Source organism: Trachurus trachurus (assembly GCF_905171665.1).
Source record: "Trachurus trachurus genome assembly, chromosome: 11".
In the NCBI taxonomy this organism is placed as follows: Eukaryota; Metazoa; Chordata; class Actinopteri; order Carangiformes; family Carangidae; genus Trachurus; species Trachurus trachurus.
This window is the reverse complement of record NC_139904.1, coordinates 5,019,952-5,038,320: the sequence shown is the minus strand read 5'-3', so window position 1 is coordinate 5,038,320 and position 18,369 is coordinate 5,019,952. Positions and strand designations below refer to the sequence as shown.

The following is an 18,369-nucleotide window of genomic DNA, read 5'->3' as shown; positions in this document are numbered from 1 at the left end:
CTGCAGCTCTGAAGCTGTTCAACTCTGCAGCTGTTCCACTCTGCAGCTCTGCAGCTGTACATCTCTGAAGCTGTTCCACTCTGCAGCTCTGCAGCTCTGCAGCTGTTCAACTCTGCAACTCTGCAGCTCTGCAGCTGTTCAACTCTGCAACTCTGCATCTCTAAAGCTGTTTGACTCTGCAGCTCTGAAGTTCTGCAGCTGTACATCTGTGAAGCTGTCCCACTCTGCAGCTCTGAAGCTCTGAAGCTGTTCGACTCTGCAGCTCTGCATCTCTAAAGCTGTTCAACTCTGCAGCTCTGAAGCTGTTCAACTCTGCAGCTGTTCCACTCTGCAGCTCTGCAGCTGTACATCTCTGAAGCTGTTCCACTCTGCAGCTCTGCAGCTCTGCAGCTGTTCAACTCTGCAGCTCCGACTGTGTGAAGTCTGAAGAACTTTTCTTCCCAGACTCAGGAACCCACAGCCGACCCGGAGCCAGATCGGAGCAGCTCACCCTGAAACCCTGAAACCAGCCTCGATCTCCTGGGACGGATCGTGGCATTTCCTTTCTTAACTTGGCACCAGCAGCACATCGTGTCACTGAGGGTTTCCCTTCTCTCTCAGCTCGGAGCTGCAGCTTCACAGAGCAGCTCACCATCACACACAGGGAACAGAGCAGGGAACACAACGGGGAAACAGTAGGGAACACAGCAGGGAACACAGCAGGGAACACAACGGGGAACAGAGAAGGGAACAGAGCAGGGTACAGAACAGGGAACACAACAGGGAACACAACAGGGAATACAACAGGGAACAGAGCAGGGAACAGAGCAGGGAAACAGTAGGGAACAACAGGGAACACAAAAGGGAACAGAGCAGGGAACACAGAAGGGAACAGAGCAGGGAACACAACAGGGAACAGAGAAGGGAACACAACAGGGAACAGAGCAGGGAAACAGTAGGGAACACAACAGGGAACAGAGCAGGGAACACAGCAGGGGACAAAGCAGGGAACACAACAGGGAACACAGCAGGGAACAGAGCAGGGAACACAACAGGGAACAGAACAGGGAATAGAGCAGGGAACAGGGAACACAACAGGGAGGGAACACAGCAGGGAACAATAGGGAACAACAGGGAACAGAGCAGGGAACAATAGGGAACAACAGGGAACAGAGTGTGATAACGATCAGGCGACTTCTTCCCTGAAACCAGGAAGTTTCCTGTGCTGAGGAGCCACCGGTGACACCTCATACAACAGAGGAACCGCTGCAGCTCAGGAAGCAGGTCGCTGTTTTCACCTAAACACCCTGCTGCCGTAGCAACCACAGCTCAACATTTTGTTCCCGTGGCAACCACAGTTGACTCATCTGCAGGTTCAGCTCACTGCTAACCGTTATTAGCCGTCCGCTATAGCTGTTTGAGCAGCTGTTCAGTGACTGATGGGATGTCGACACGTTTCATTTCCTCACACTTTTTAAAATTATTTTTATACATTTTATCAGGCTAATCATTCAACAACAGCATAAAGAGTGTAGGAACAGATAAAAGACATTCCAAGACATAAGGCATAAACTGATAACAGAGGAGGCATAAAGACAAACATGGTCAAATTATTAAAATAAATAAGTAATGTAGGAGTGATAAAAAAAATAAAAAAAAATAGAATTACATTTTGAAAAAAGGAAAGAGATAAATAATAATGTGACAGACAACTTCACTTAATGTAATTTTAGTAAAACTGAAGAGCTGATGAGCATTTTCTGTTAGTTTCAATATTATATATGGACATTTTAACTTTATGTTGGGATTTACCCAGCAGTATGAAAAGATGGACAATGTTAAACCTGTTATTCTGAGAGAAAGAGACAAAAATCAAAGTGATATTTAACTGTCTTCATATTCTCACACTGTAATCTGGTAGATAGATATCATCTCCTACGTCACTTCCTGGTGGAGCTTCACACCCACATTTATTTGTTTCTGTGTTTGTGTTGATGTTATTATCTGTTTTGACCGAGTTCCACCTGTTCACCCGTTTGACTGAGGCTGGTGATGCGTTCACTGACACTGGGTGGTTTGATAACAAAGAACCGTATCGCCTCAGCTCAGGTTTCCTGTGTCACATCCTCCTCCTCTGACTCATCTTCAGCCAATCGGCTTCATCGTCCAACTGAGAAACACAAAGCTGCTGGAGTCTGAACGAGTCTCTGATGGACACGACTCCGTGTGTCCTCGTCTGCAGAGACACAACAGAGACAAGAAGCCTGCACTGCAAAAACTCAAAATCTTTCCAAGAATATTTGTCTTATTTCTAGTCAAAATGTCTCATTTCTAGTCAAAACCAATCTCTTTCCACTTAAAATAAGACTCGTCACCTAAAAATTTACTTGTTTTTAGATCATTTTCACTTGTTTCAAACAAATTTTCACTTGAAATAATTAGAAAAATCTGCCAGTGAAAGCAAGTTCTTTGTGCTTGTAATAAGAAAGAAAAACTTGCTCCACTATCAGATTTTTCTTCTTATTTCAAATGAAAATATGCTTGAAAAAAGTAAAAAAGTGTCTAAAAACGAGCTACTTTTTAATGTGATGAGTCTTATTTTAAAGCTGTACAGAAAAGAAAATTTAATTTGAGTCCACTATGGTTCTTAACATTTGTGTAATTACTCATCTATCAGACGAAGTAGCCCAAACTCTGTGCAAAAGTCTATTTTTGAAATGACATTTTGACTAGAAATAAGACAAGTATTCTTAGTAAGATTTTTAGTTTTTTTTATTGATTTGTTAAATACACCTGTAACTCACCTGTACATGAGTTTACAGTTTTCATATTAGAACTTGAATCCCTTCATCTCTCACAGGCCTCTTCTCCTCTTCCTCCTCCTCCTCCAACATCAGCAGGTTCACATGTTCACACAGGAAATAAAAACAGTCCCAGTGTCCCAATAATCAATAATCAGATACCTGAACTCAGTGATGAAGAGTCTGGAGTGTTCTGTGTCATAGAGCGACATCATCACTGATGATCAACCAGAGCAAACAGCTCATCAATAATCAATGATCGATAAAGTGATTAAATATCAAACAGCTTCAACGCTCTGATGATGATAAAGTTTATTTTTGATTCTTTGTCTTGAAGCTCATCACAGTTTGTCCGAGTGACGTCATCGTTCTGTTTCCTGATTGGACGTCGTTCACTTCCTGTTCAGACTAATTCTCCCCCACAGAGCTGAAGCTGCTGCTCTCAGCCCAGCAAGCCGCCACCAGGAGGAGCCAGCTCCTTCTGCTGCTGCTCCTCCTCCTGCTCCTCCTGCTGCTCCTGCTACTGCTAAGGAGGAACCTGCTGCTCCTCCTCCTCCTCCTCTTCCTGCTCCTCTTGCTGCTCCTCCTTCTGCTGAGGAGGAACCTGCTGCTCTCCGCTCAGCAGGCCGCCACCAGCAGGAACCTGCTCCTCTTGCTGCTCCTGCTGCTCCTGCTACTGCTACTGCTAAGGAGGAACCTGCTCCTCTTGCTGCTCCTGCTGCTCCTGCTACTGCTAAGGAGGAACCTGCTCCTCCTCCTCCTCCTGCTGCTCCTACTCCTGCTCCTCTTGCTGCTCCTGACCCTCCTCCTTCTGCTGAGGAGGAACCTGCTCCTCCTCCTCCTCCTGCTGCTCCTACTCCTGCTCCTCTTGCTGCTCCTGCTCCTCTTGCTGCTCCTGACCCTCCTCCTTCTGCTGAGGAGGAACCTGCTGCTCTCAGCCCAGCAGGCCGCCACCAGGAGGAACCAGCTCCTCCTGCTGCTCCTGCTCCTCCTCCTGCTGCTCCTCCTGCTGCTCCTCCTGCTCCTGCTGCTCCTCCTGCTGCTCCTCTTGCTGCTCCTGACCCTCCACCTTCTGCTGAGAAGGAACCTGCTGCTCTCCGCGCAGCAGGCCGCCAACAGGAGGAAACTGCTCCTCCTCCTCCTCCTCCTCCTGCTCCTGCTGCTCCTCCTGCTCCTCCTGCTCCTGCTGCTCCTCCTGCTGGGGAGGAGTTTGCAGCTCCACCACTGTTCCTGTGTGAGCGGTTGTTTGGCGGCAGGGAGCTGCTCCTCCCCCTGGCACCGCCGTGGGCCGTCCTCCCGCTGCGTCCTGATTGGCCGTCCGTCCTCCCGCTGCGTCCTGATTGGCCGTCCGTCCTCCCGCTGCGTCCTGATTGGCCGTCCGTCCTCCCGCTGCGTCCTGATTGGCCGTCCGTCCTCCCGCTGCGTCCTGATTGGTCGTCCGTCCTCCCGCTGCGTGCTGATTGGTCGTCCGTCCTCCCGCTGCGTCCTGATTGGTCGTCCGTCCTCCCGCTGCGTCCTGATTGGCCGGCCGCCGCCCCCAGGAGCCGCTGCTGCAGCTGGTAGCTCTGGGCCGAGGGTCCGACCAGGTGCAGTCCGTCCTGCGTCTCACGGACCAGAACCGAGTCCTGGACCAGAACCGGGTCGTGGCCCGGCGCCGTCTGGCCCCGGAGCGTCCGGAGCAGCGCGGTGCCTTCAGGGCCCAGGTCCTTCAGGGGAACTTCCTGCGTGCGCAGTGATTGGCTGAGGCGGCTCAGCAGCCGCTGCAGCTGCGCGGCGGCCGACTCCGCCCCCCTCCCCTCCAGCCTGACGGAGGCGTCTCCTCCGACCTGCGTCACCGCCGCCGTGACCTCTGACCTCCTCATGATGGCGTCCACGTCTCCTCTCCGGAGCCGCGCGGCGTACCTGAACACATCACCGTCCGCCACCACGGTCTGAGCCGCTCGCCGCTCCAGACGCAGCTTCACCGCTCGGAGGCGGAGGAACGACCCGCTGACCCTCAGGCGGCCCGCGCCGAGGTCAGAGGTCACCAGGTCCTGGGACCGCAGCAGTTCTCTGACCTCCGACTCCTCGGAGAAGAACCGGAGGTTCAGCGTGAACTCCACCGGGAAATCCATGAAGAAGAAGAAGAAGGTCAGAGGTCAGACCACCTGAGGAGGACACACAGGGTTACACAGGCACGTCTGCAGGGGCAGGACACACAGGGTTACACAGGCACAGCGGCAGGGGCAGAGGCTCCGTACAATTTACACTTCAGTCACAACTATTTATATTAACATATCATTTGCATAAATACATATGTGGGAGCCAAAGTGTGTTTTGTGTGCTTCTACATGTTTTGTTTGTTTATATTGTAAAGTTCATATGAGTGTAAATAAACAATTGATTTGATTGGATAAAAAGCTGATTAAAATAGGCAAAAGATGAGTTAAATTCATGTGATTTAATTCATGATAAGTTAAAAAGGTTTTTTTGTAACCTTTGTTACTGTGGCTTTAAGAAGACAGAGGCATTGAGGCTTGGTGAGGACAGAGCCGTAGTGCCTTTTTTGAATGAGAAAACTTTGATTTTGGATTACTCCTGTAATTGGATACTTTTGGAAAACAAGGAATAAATACATTCTTTCTCATCTTTTTACACCGGAGTCCTGTGGACATTTTTTTCCATGCAGTAAAGGTGCACGAGTCCAGTTAACCCGGGCTAAAAGCTTCAACTCCCACAACATATTTATTATAAAGGTGTTGGTTATATTACTGTATATATGTCTATGTGATATCGGACCGAGACCAGAGCGGTGGTTTGATCCGGTCCAGGCTCTGAGGCCGGTTCACACCGACCTGAACGAACCGGTTCAGTTCAACCGGACCAGAGATGGACAGAGTACTCGACCCCAGTACTTGAGTAAGAGTACAAATACAAATACTACTGGTCAAAATTTACTCCGTTACAAGTAAAAGTAGCTCAGTCGACATGTTACTCGAGTAAGAGTAAAAAAGTACTTGCTTTTATATTTACTTTAAAGGAGCATTATCGCAAATACAGCAGTAACAGCAATAAAAAGAACAAACCAAATATGATGAGGGGAGCCATAACTATATGTATACAAAATATAGCCCACAGTGTAGTGTTATGTGGAGCAAATGCATTATTTCTTTTTGTTATGAGACAAGCCAGTCGGCCGCTCCTGAACGGCATGCTATGTAGGATGTTTACTTCAGATACACTGCGCCACCAGCCCCATCTAGTGGCAGAAACAAAGAATTGTAATTTGCAATAATGCTCCTTTAAGTAAAAGTAAGAGTAAGAGTAAATTTCTTATTTTTCACATCAATGAATTACTATAATTTTTTCCTAAATGAATTTAAGGACCTTTTAACTCTTGTTTCTGAGAATTAACTCTTTGAAAGCAGCTGCACTGATGTGCTGCTTTTAGGGGTTAGGGTTTCCTTCTTTGACAAACACAGCTTGTGTCCAATAGGATTTTAGAAAAAAGAAGAAAAAAAAGAGCAGACCTGAAAGTAACGAGTACTTTTCAGCCTTCCTAGAAATTAATTCCAGTAAAGGTTAAAATATTTGTCTTGGAAACGTATTCAAGTAAGAGTAATAAGTACCAAATAAATCTAACACTCAAGTAAAGTACAAATCCTCTGGATTGTACAGATGTACAGTACTCAAGTAAATTGTCCACCACTGAACTGGACTAAACAATACTGGTATAAAATCCAGCACTCACCAGCTGCTCTGAGGTCAGAGGTCAGAGGTCACTGAGGACAGGAGAGCAGCTTCACCTCCTCCTCTCTATCAGCTGGTGAAACAACTTCCTCCTCTCCACCTGAGGACACGGGACAGTGAAGGCAACACACACACACACACACTTCAGCTTAAATGTGACAATGACCTCATGTTTACCTCAGTGACGTCAGAACGTAAACAAACAGTTGTTTACAACAACAACAACCTGTGACAGAGTGTGACGTCGCTGTTTCACCTTCTTTCTTCTTCGTCTTTTCTTCACTGGAACAAAAACTTCAGCGTCTCCTCCTCCGACCCCAAACCGAAACTAACAACACCGACTACGTCACATCCGGTCCGCAGGTAGAACACAATACCTTTCAAAATAAAACTTCCAAGTCAAATTTCTCCGTGAATTTAAGTTAATGTTAAAACTGAGTCTGTTCCAGATCTATTAACTCTTTAATGACCTGACGTGTTTTTACTTTAATCTCTGATAGGAAAAAGTAAAGTCTGCACAGCAACAGAAAAGGTTAGAACTTCATCAGACTAAGACAGGTGGGAAAGCAAGTCACTTGATTGATCGTGTGTAAATAAATGTGTGATCAAAATACACACGAAAGTGCACAATAAGTTACATAATTATAGGACACACAACATAAACCGTCTCTTCTTCCTGTTGAATATTTTTCACTGTAAAGTTTTTTGAGTAGTGAAACCAGGAGGACTTTTATTTTGAAGAGATCAGTAACAAACCTTTTCTAACAGTTTTATTTAAATATAAAGTGTGTATGTCTGTATGTATCATGTATGTATGTATGTATGTATAATGTCTAATGAGAGAACAAGCAGCAGCGTCAAACTGAGCTCAGATCAGTTTTATTTCATGTTTCACATCTTTACAATAAACACAAAGGAACTCTGGTCTTCAGCTGCTACTTCCGGTTCTTCTCCAGCAGGGGGGGGGCACACGCCACCAGGTGAGAAACATCTGGTTCCACTTCCTGCTTCCTCTACAAAATAAAAGCATGATAACGATACAGTCCATTAAAGTTCTTCAGGTAAAGAAAACAACATGTGGGGGGGTCAGTCCACCAGACTGAACAGACTCATCTACAGACAGAGACAACAGCTTCAGACCCACAGAGCAGCAGCAGAGTTATCAGAGATCAATACGTTCACTATGATCAATACCTGATCAGTATTGATCAGTGTGTGGGGTTTACCTATAACTCTGCTGAGCAGTAACAACAGCAGAGCCTCAAACAGCCCCAGGTCTCTGTAGCAGACACGACAGGAGAGGACGAGGCCACAGCAGGACAGGCCTCGCTGGACGGTCTGCACGTACACACTATATACACACACACATATACACATATATACACAGACACACACATATACACACCTAAGCACCTTCAGGGCCGTGTCTCCGCTGCAGGACGACACACCCGAGTTCAGAGTTTAGTCGACTGGTGAGGAGACGTCAGTCTGGAGCTGCAGCCGCTCCGTCAGTCCTACAACACAACATGTTACTACACAACATTACACAACACTAACTTTACAGCAAGGTACACACAGTTAGAGTAGTTACTGAGGAACTAAGGTACACAATGTGTGTAGTTTTGATGTCTCACTTTACTTTAGGGAACAGAACTACTAACTATTATACTGTTCAACAGTATAAGTACCTGGGCACTATCATTGACAGCAACCTCTCATTTGAGGCGAACACTGATGCCATTTGCACAAAGGCCCACCAACGTATGTATTTTTATCGAAAGCTGAGAAGTTTTAAGGTAGACACCACTTTTATGAAGATATTTTATTCTTGTTTTATCGAGTCTATTTTAACCTTCTCTTTTATCTGTTGGTTTGGGTCCCTCACTGCTAAAGATAAAAATAGGCTCAGTAGCATAGTGAGGATGTGTGGCAGGATTGCAGGGACAAGCTTGGAGGAGCTCTCTGTTTTGTACAGAGCCAGGGCGACTAGGAAAGCTAAGATGATCCTGTCCGACCCTGTTCACCCGCTGGCCTCCCATTATAGGCTCCTGCCGTCTGGCCGCCGGTACATGGTACCTAGGCTAAGGACGAATAGATTCAAGAATAGTTTTGTGCCTACTACTATTAGTTTTATAAATCAGTCACTGTGAGCCTGCCCTCCCCTTCCCCCCCCGAGGCACTGGTGCCCGGAGTCTTACTGTTTGTGACTGAAATGCACTTGTTTTGTTTTTGTTTTGTATTTGACTTGTTTGTGTTTTGGTGTTGCTCTGCCTGCCGTACAACAAATTGCCCCCTAGGGGGATAATAAAGTTTTCTGAACTGAACTGAACTGAACTAACGATGAAGTAATAGTTCCTCATTAACTACTCTAATTATGTGTATTTACTTGTGTGTGTGTGTGTGTGTAACAGACTTCACACACACACATCCATCAGAGTGATCAATGATCAGTAATGATCAGTATTGATCAGTGTGTGGGGTTTACCTATAACTGTGCTGAGCAGTAACAACAGCAGAGCCTCAAACAGCCCCAGGTCTCTGTAGCAGACACGACAGGAGAGGACGAGGCCACAGCAGGACAGGCCTCGCTGGACGGTCTGCACGTACACACACCTATACATATATATACATATATATACACATATATATACACACATACATACATACACACACATACACACCTAAGCACCTTCAGGGCCGTGTCTCCGCTGCAGGACGACACAGTTCAGAGTTTAGTCGACTGGTGAGGAGACGTCAGTCTGGAGCTGCAGCCGCTCCGTCAGTCCTGCAACACAACAACACAACACTACATGTTACTACACAACAACAACCTCCTCAGAGCAGCAGCAGAGTGATCAGTGATCAATCAGTACGTTTACAGTCTCAGCTCCATGTGAGCGTCTAGTCCCAGAGTAAATCTACTGACTCCTCCTCCTCACCACCAGGGGGCGACGTGTCATCAGGTTCATATGAACTCCTTCCTGTTGAATAACTTGTTCTCAGCTTCAGTTCCTGCCTGGACGCGGTCCGCTCTGGTTTCAGGCTGAAAGAGGAGCAGCCCGGTCGCTCCACCGGTTGAACCGGGTCAAACACACTCACTACTTTATTTCCTCTGATCCACTTTGTGTCGTCTCTCCTGTTGTGGAGCGTTAACACACTGACACATCGTCCAGTTTAACTCTGATCAGGGTGAAGACGCTGAAGGAAACTGATCTCTGATCAGATCATCTGGGTCTCAGTCTGATAAGGACTCTGATATTAGACAGACTAACACGTTTGTACATGAACTTCAGTCGCCCAGTTGTAGTCGGATTAAGGCCATGTAAACGTACTGACTGATCAGAGTGATCAATGATCAGTATTGATCAGTGTGTGGGGTTTACCTATAACTCTGCTGAGCAGTAACAACAGCAGAGCCTCAAACAGCCCCAGGTCTCTGTAGCAGACACGACAGGAGAGGACGAGGCCACAGCAGGACAGGCCTCGCTGGACGGTCTGCATGTACACACACTATATACACATATACACACAGACACACACACATACACACCTAAGCACCTTCAGGGCCGTGTCTCCGCTGCAGGACGACACAGTTCAGAGTTTAGTCGACTGGTGAGGAGACGTCAGTCTGGAGCTGCAGCCGCTCCGTCAGTCCTGCAACACAACAACACAACACTACATGTTACTACACAACATTACACAACACTAACTTAACAGCAAGGTACACACAGTTAGAGTAGTTACTGAGGAACTAAGGTACACAATGTGTGTAGTTATGTCTCACTTTAGGGAACAGAGAGGGTAACTAACGATGAAGTAATAGTTCCTCAGTAACTACTTCAATTACTTGTGTGCGTGTGTAACAGACTTCACACACACACATCCATCAGATAACGATCAATACCTGATCAGTATTGATCAGTGTGTGGGGTTTACCTATAACTCTGCTGAGCAGTAACAACAGCAGAGCCTCAAACAGCCCCAAGTCTCTGTAGCAGACACGACAGGAGAGGACGAGGCCACAGCAGGACAGGCCTCGCTGGACGGTCTGCATGTACACACACATACACCCCCCACCCCACCCCCACCTACACACACGTGGTAGCATGTAGCATGTCCCACAGTAGGACAGGCCTCTGGACGGTCTGCACACACATACATATATACACACATACACACACAGACCTATACATATACATATATACATACACACACTGAGACATACACACACTTATATATACCCCCCACGATACCCCCCCCCCCCCCCACACACACACACACACACACACACACACACACACGTGGTAGCATGTAGCATGTAGCATCATGTGGCTGAAACAACTGAACGTGTTTTACCTGCTCGTGTTCATCATGATGACGTCAGTCTTCTGTCTGGAGATGAGACGGAACTTTATTAATAACAGGTTTAATGTTCAACTAACTAACTAACTAAAGTGTCTGAAACTAGAACTCTTCTCAACAGTAAAACAACGTGTGGCTGTGACTTCCGGTCTGGATTCAACGCAGTTTAAAGATTAAAGAGTGAAACCGATGGAAACAGATTCTGTTCAAACACCGACTCACCTGCTGCTGTAGACCTGTTAGACCTGTAGACCTGTAGACCAGGACCAGAGACCAGGACCAGAGACCAGGACCAGAGACCAGGACCAGAGACCTAGACCAGACCATGCTGTAGCTGTAGACTGGCTCTGGCTGAGCTCAGCACCGGATGTGACGTAACTCCGCAGGATGTGACGTAGCTCCTCTTTGGCATTTATGTCGGTGGCACCTGGCGCATTACCGCCACCTACTGTGTTGGAGTGTGAACCAGAGTCACCTGTTCCCATAATAATAATACTACTACTAATAATAATAATAATAATAAATAAATTATTCTATCCAACCCTCTGTCTTTCATAAACTGAAGAAGTTTCCCAACCCAGTGGTATAACTCTACTCTTCAGACCGTCTCTCACTGCAGAGGAGAATAACTTGTTCTTCTACTGAACAGTCGTCACAAAGACCTGATGGATGAATGTGTCTTGTTTAACCCGGTGTGTCCTACCACCCTCATATGTTTGTTTCCTTCTTTACTGTTCCTCTTGACTCATCTCATCCTGCCAACTTCCTGTTGTAGCACACAAGTGTCTCTTGTCTCTCCACTGCCCCACGTGTGTTGACATTCCTTCTTTATTCTTTATACAGAACAAAACTGTTTAGACAGGGGTAATATAGTCATAAAAATAATATTCACAAAGAGTTGAAAAAAATATAAATAAAAAAATTAATGAAAAATATTAATTAATTCTATGAGTAGCCTAGTAATAGTTTCGACATATCACAAAAACTACAGGAGTATTAATGTTAATCTTCAACCTTTCTAATGTTTTGTTGTTGGGTATATCCTGTGTATAATTTTAAAAGATAGTTGCATTGATCTTATTGTTGAGACAGAATCAATATCTCCATACAGTGACGTCCAAATGAAGGAACAGTTACATTTAGCATGAGGTTTCTGATGGGAGGATGTACGGGGTCGACCAGCAGGGGGCGGCAACGTGTTACAGATGGCCGCCACATACAAACTTTAGTCAGTGTTCCTCAATGGAGACAAAGATTCAGAGATCAATGAAAAACCTGATGAGATAAGAACAGAATGATCAATAACTAAACCAAACAGAGCAACACACACACACACACTGAGGTCTGATAAACACTACAATCAAAATGTTCAATAATCTCATGGTTTTTGCCAGTTTACTGTTTATGTTTTTTATGTTCCCAGTGGTTCAGATATAATTGCAGGTCTGGTGTTTTACAGCTGTAACAGGAGGAGCTTTCTTTAGCCAGGTTGTTTCGTGTCAATAATCTTTTGCTAAAGTAATAACGATAAGTTACTTTCCCCTAGCCATCAGACTGCTTAATGCAAAATAACCCCCCCACCCATTACAGTGCAATATTTTTTTTATGACGTGTGCAAGAATCTCCTCCCTGCTGCTACGATGATTTTAACTTAATTGCATTTTTTCACACTGATACTATTATATTACATTATTATTAGGCTATTACTATTATTCAACTCTTTTGTACACATTTTACAGATTTATTTATTTTTTGTATTTTTATATAGATTTATTTACGTAATACTGCTTATTTATTTCTGTTTTGTCCGGAGGCCCTTAGCAACGACATTTCGTTGCCGTTAAATCACTTTCGTGTTTTTATGTGCAATGACAAATAAAGAAAGTCTGAGTCTAAGTCTAATGTATTCTATCATCAGAGGATAAATCTGGGATGGTGGTGATCAGAAGAAGCCTATATGTGATTTAGGCTTCTTCATATTGTGTCTTTTTTCATTTTTTGAGAGACACACGTCTTATAGATAGATAGATAGATAGATAGATAGATAGATAGATAGATAGATAGATAGATAGATAGATAGATAGATAGATAGATAGATAGATAGATAGATAGATAGATAGATAGATAGATAGATAGATAGATGTGTTGACGTCACTCAGCTCAGTGACGACAGAACGAATGCAACCTCATCTGGATCAGAATCTGATGCTGCACACACACACACACACTTCATATATTTCTGCTAACCATTAATCATTACAGTCATCGATCTGAACGAGCAGCTTTTACTTTCTTTTTCTGTTTCATCTTTATAATGTGAAACAGCAGCTTCCTACGGCTCATTGATGGTGGTCAGCTGACACAGGACACACACACTACACACACTACACACTACACTACACACTACACAGACTACTATACACACTGCACACACTCACACAAAGGCATCATTCACATGCCGACCCAGAATGCTCTAATGCCTCTTACATAACTCTGCCTTAAGACTCAGCAGCTCGCTATCAACACACACACACACACACATTTGAAATATTTATTCATGCCCACATAACAAAGAAGTACAAGGGTTCTTGCACAAAGGGACATAAATACTGCCTCTGCAGTTGTGTTTCACTTCAATTTCACGTCTGATTGAAATCTGACTTTAAAGGGATACTTCACCCAAAATCAATCATTCATAATTCAATAGAGTTCAGTTCACTGTTGAATGGCCCAAAACACTGTGAAACATCCAGATAGCTCCATACTGCTCGTCCTACTGACCCAAGTGTCCTGAAGCCGCCACATGAAGAAGCTGTTCTCTGTTTTTATCCTTGTTGTAGCAGCAGCTCTGCAGTGGCTCAAGATTCAAGATTCAAGATTCAAAGAGTTTATTGCCATGTCAACACGTAAAATCAAGTTGATAGGAATGTGTCTTGGTTTTTGCTCTCACAGAAAAACAATACAGTACTCCCACCACAATAAATACTGTAATACATACAATGCAGTACAATGCATGTACGGGGAGGACAATACCCAGCAGCGTCACATTCAGCATAAGTGCCAGTGCGAGGAGAAAGTGCAAAGTGATCAGTGCAAATTCAAATGTATGATGGCTTGGAGGTAGGTGCTGTCTCTAAAACGAGATGTTCTACATTTAATACTTCTGTATCTCCTGCCTGATGGGAGGAGATTAAAGAGGTAGTGTGCTGGGTGAGAGTGATCTGCTATAATTGCATTGGCCTTTCTGATGAGTCTAGTTGAGTAAAGTGATGTTAAGTGAGGGAAGTCTACTGCAACCGATGATCTTGGAAGCTCGGCGCACTACTGGCTGTTGATGTTTGTGAGCATGTAATGTTGTAAACCTGGATGTGTGATGTAAACATGGAAGAACATCAACAGCCACTGGGAGCTGCTGCTACAACAGGATAAAAACAGCTTGTCCATGTCTTGGCTTCAGGACACTTGGGTCAGTAGGACGAACAGTATGGGGGTATCTGGATGTTTCATAGTGTGTGTTTTGGACCAATCAGAAGTGAACTCTATCCGCCGCCATTATATGAAAACCCGTGTTTTGATGACTCTGAAAGTTCTTCAGACCCTTCCTTGGCATGACAATGAAGAGATGGTTTACAGAATTCTTGTGCTGAAGCCCCGAAATGCGAAATTGTCCCAAAAGAAATTAAATACTGTCCAACTTAATGGACAGGTTTCAGTCATTATTGATGTGTGTCTCTGACATGTGAACATGACACGTGTGTGTGTGTGTGTGTCTGTGTTGATGCATTATCAGAACTTTTCCAGGACAGGATCTTCCTGCTGCTCTGACTCAGCTTCTTACCGCTGCACAGGAGGCAGGATGTTCCCTCTGGGGCTCTGATTCACCTCCCCCCTCCCCCCCCTCTCTCTCCTCCTCCCCGTGCACCACTGTACATCTACCCCCCCCCCCCCCCCTCGCTCTCTCTCTCTCCATGGCTCCATGACACTTGCAGGGTATTTAAAGAGGACAGATCCGTCGCTAAGAGTCTTAATCCTGACACGCTGTCCATGACTCTGCAGATACACACACACACACACAGGCACACACACACACACACACACACACACACACACACACACACACACACACACACACACACACACACACACACACACACACACACCACCTAGCGTCATCTCTGTCCTGGGACATCTATCATCACACTCTTATCTCCGTGCGGTTCCTCAGGTTCGTCTCAGAACGACCAGTTCTCAGAGTCGTGGTGCGTTCAGGGACACGACATTGTTCACTGCTGCTGTTTCACAACAACAGCAACAATATATCGTTGTTGTTGTTGTGAAACAGCAGTTCAACAATGTTTGAACACACGACAATAAAGTGATAAAACATTTATTATTGTCATGTGTTCAAACATTGTTTCCTAATCTAACGTCTGCTGACTGATCTGTCGTCAGGTTTTACTGCTCCACAGGTTGTAAACCTGACACACACACACACACACACACACACACACACACACACACACACACACACACACACACACACACAGTGATGGAAAAACACCAATGAGCTTCATCACTAACACCTTCATTCAGAGCTAATGAGGCAGTGAGCTAACATTAGCATTAGCATTAGTCATAGATGTAAAGAAAGGAAGGAGTTCCACTGCACACAATGTGGTCATTTCAACACTGATTTACTGTTGAAATTAAAATAATAAATCAGTGTTGAAATGACCTGAACTCCTTCCTCCTTCTTCATGGACTCCTGACACCACCGGCACCAATGTGAGGATCTACCATAATCTGTGCACTGCAGGGCAATCTCCCCTTTCTCCATTATAGGCTACTGTACTTTACTAGCCTATCCACCTTTTTCCGAACGTCAAAAACGTAAGCCAGTTTTGCTCTTCCGGTGGAATTTTATGTTTACGTTTCGGTAGTCGCGGTAAATTCATGGATTTTCTTTTTTGTTCAATGAAAATCTGTAAAACGCATGGATCATCACACCAGCTTTTAACAATGGATACCACACAAATGGACATCCGTGTTAAAAGCCAGCGTTAATGATCAATGCGTTTACCGTAACTATGACAACGACTGAAAACCATGGAAACATAAACGTACAATTCCACCGGAAATGCAAAACCAGCTTCCAGTTTTGACCATAGATGACGTTCGGAAACTTGTGGGTCTACTAGTTAGCATGATACTAACCAGCTCAGAGCTACGGAGGCTGACAGAGGTCAAACTTACTCACATTCACTTTAATCTCACTGTTTTTTTTATAGTGAAAGATTCAGAAGTGAAACTACTTAGCAACAACCCGTTAGCCTGTTAGCTCAGTTAGCACTGAGGCTTGGAGCTTGGAGTGAGAGTAGGGGCCTATGGATCATGGGTGAAAGCCACATGGGGCCCGCAATTGCCCCCCACGTGGGGCCCATATGGACCCCCCCTATAGCATTGCTGGCTGGGTATGTATAGTTTTGTAGCAGGTGGAAGCGTTGTGGCATTGTGGCCCTGAGTCCAACCTGTGCACGTGCTCAGAACATTCAGAGAATTCGTGGAGCGCTTGCTTGCAGCGCTGCAGAAACATAGACTTTACCCGGCAACAAGAAATACTATTTTCTGATTGGCTGATAGGTCGCTAGTTCAAGGCAGCTGTATGGACGGACTAAACAATCTGCCTTCACATCATCTATCATAGAGTAGGCTACTGATTCATGTTCAGCGAGTTTTATCACTTGTCAGCGTGAGAAATGGCGTGTGAGTGTGTGAACTGATTGAAATGCGTGTGTGTCAACCTGAGCCTGTGAATATTTCTGTTGTTAATGTTCTGATGAGTTTACAACAATGAACAGGTTGATTATCTGTTACAGTGCCATGGTGAAGTTTGGCCTTTCTCAGCTTCTGTAGCTACTTTATCACCTGTTGTCCTGTAAACTCAGTGACTTTCATCATCATCATCATCAGTGGCGACAGGAAGCAGAGGCGGTGGCGCTCAGCTCAGTGCTGCTCTCTCTCTCTGAGCTTTAATTGTGAAGTAGATGTGAGGAGGCAGAGGGGGCGGGGCCAAGGTCACGACACGCTGCTCCGCTGCTCGTTATTGGTCGTGTGTTCCTGCTCCACCTGCTGGGACGGCAGCTCGCCGCCGCTGGTGAACGGCGCCCAGACAGGAAAACCAATGAAGTGAGGCTGATGATGGAGTTAATCCTGTTCCACATGTTGTTTCTATGGAGACACGTGTCTTTGCCCAGATTCAAACTGAAACTATGGCAAAATTGTTGTAGGCTACATAATTCAGATTCTGTGATGACTTGTAGACTTTTTGTTTGTAATGCCATCAAGCTAAAGTATATTAAAGGGATAGTTCAACATTTTGTCAAATTGGCCCATTGCCATAATCCCTATAGTCATAGCAGTAGGTTCGTTACCATTAATTGTCGGTGCAAGCTATTTTTAGAACGGCGGAGCAGAGCCGTGAGCTGCTCAGAGCTACGCTACGGAGGCTCATGGGATTTCTTGGTTTCCCTCATCAGACTCATGAAATACACAATCCAACAACTCCACAACGCTCTGGTGGACAAGTTGTGACCTGCACATTCACCACGCTTTGAGATAATAACAGAACGTTATGAGACAGAGTTGTTTTAGAGGGAAATGCAGAGACTGTTGATGGAAAACTGTCCCTGAAGGCAACGCGCATCAGTGGTTTTGCATTAATTTACCTTTAATTTTCTGTTTTAGATAAGCCCAGATAGCGGGTCAGGGGAGGAACTGCAGCTTCACTGAAACGAGCTGAGTCATTACAACTGAACTGTGATGAAACGTTCAGGCGATGACATCACAGCGACAGCAGCTCGTTAGCTCGACACAGTAATGGTTTTAATTGGCTCGTATTATGAGAGGATTCCTCTCTGTGAATCTCCCACAATCCTCTGCTGCTGCAGCTGCTGCGAGCTCAGCTGGATGCTGTCGTTTTTCTGCTGAGTCATTAAAGTCTCAGATGGATGTTTGAGACGTGGTCTCCGTGACGACGAGACCTGCCAGGTCACATGATCACAGTGAAAACACACGTGTTGTTGTAACACATCAAAGGACAAAATCACTGTGATGTGTCTCGTAGTGAACTCAGATCAGCAGGAGGTCGTCACGGCAACAAGGCTCATAACAGCAGATGTCTGCCGTGTGTGTGTGTGTGTGTGTGTGTGTGTGTGTCCTGCTATAATTATCCAGACACAGTTGAGTCAGAGCCAGAGACTGACTGTAAAATACTCTCTGGGCCCCCGAGGCCCCCCACTGTTACCAACACAGGTCACACAACACACACGCACACACACACATAGATGGTGTGAAGTCCTGCAGCATCAGAACTGAGTCTGTGATCCAGTCTCATCTGCACTGAAAAACTATTCATAACTCTGTGAAACTGTGTCCGTATGTAGATATTACTGTATTTATTACTGTAACTTGTAACTGTGTCTTCTTATTTTGAGTTAAA

General features: G+C 45.3%; 1 protein-coding gene and 1 long non-coding RNA gene across 2 annotated transcripts; both read right to left on the bottom strand.

Annotated features, from left to right (window-relative positions):
• Nucleotides 1–2,098: 2,098 nt before the first annotated feature.
• rbm43 (RNA binding motif protein 43) lies at nucleotides 2,099–6,807 on the bottom strand (the record flags this gene model as incomplete). The annotated part of the gene is made up of 4 exons (XM_083982341.1): nucleotides 6,736–6,807; nucleotides 6,511–6,609; nucleotides 3,464–4,927; nucleotides 2,099–2,215 (listed from the first exon to the last, which is right to left on the bottom strand). The coding sequence occupies exons 3-4, from the start codon at nucleotides 4,892–4,894 to the stop codon at nucleotides 2,099–2,101; spliced, it is 1,548 nt and encodes a 515-aa protein (XP_083838467.1). The 5' UTR covers nucleotides 4,895–4,927; nucleotides 6,511–6,609; nucleotides 6,736–6,807.
• A 660-nt stretch (nucleotides 6,808–7,467) lies between these two features.
• On the bottom strand, nucleotides 7,468–11,227 carry LOC310993485. Its single transcript, XR_014595736.1, has 6 exons — nucleotides 11,094–11,227; nucleotides 10,866–10,897; nucleotides 10,060–10,163; nucleotides 9,191–9,294; nucleotides 7,915–8,023; nucleotides 7,468–7,522 (listed from the first exon to the last, which is right to left on the bottom strand). It is a non-coding gene; the product is annotated as an uncharacterized lncRNA (long non-coding RNA).
• Nucleotides 11,228–18,369: the final 7,142 nt, after the last annotated feature.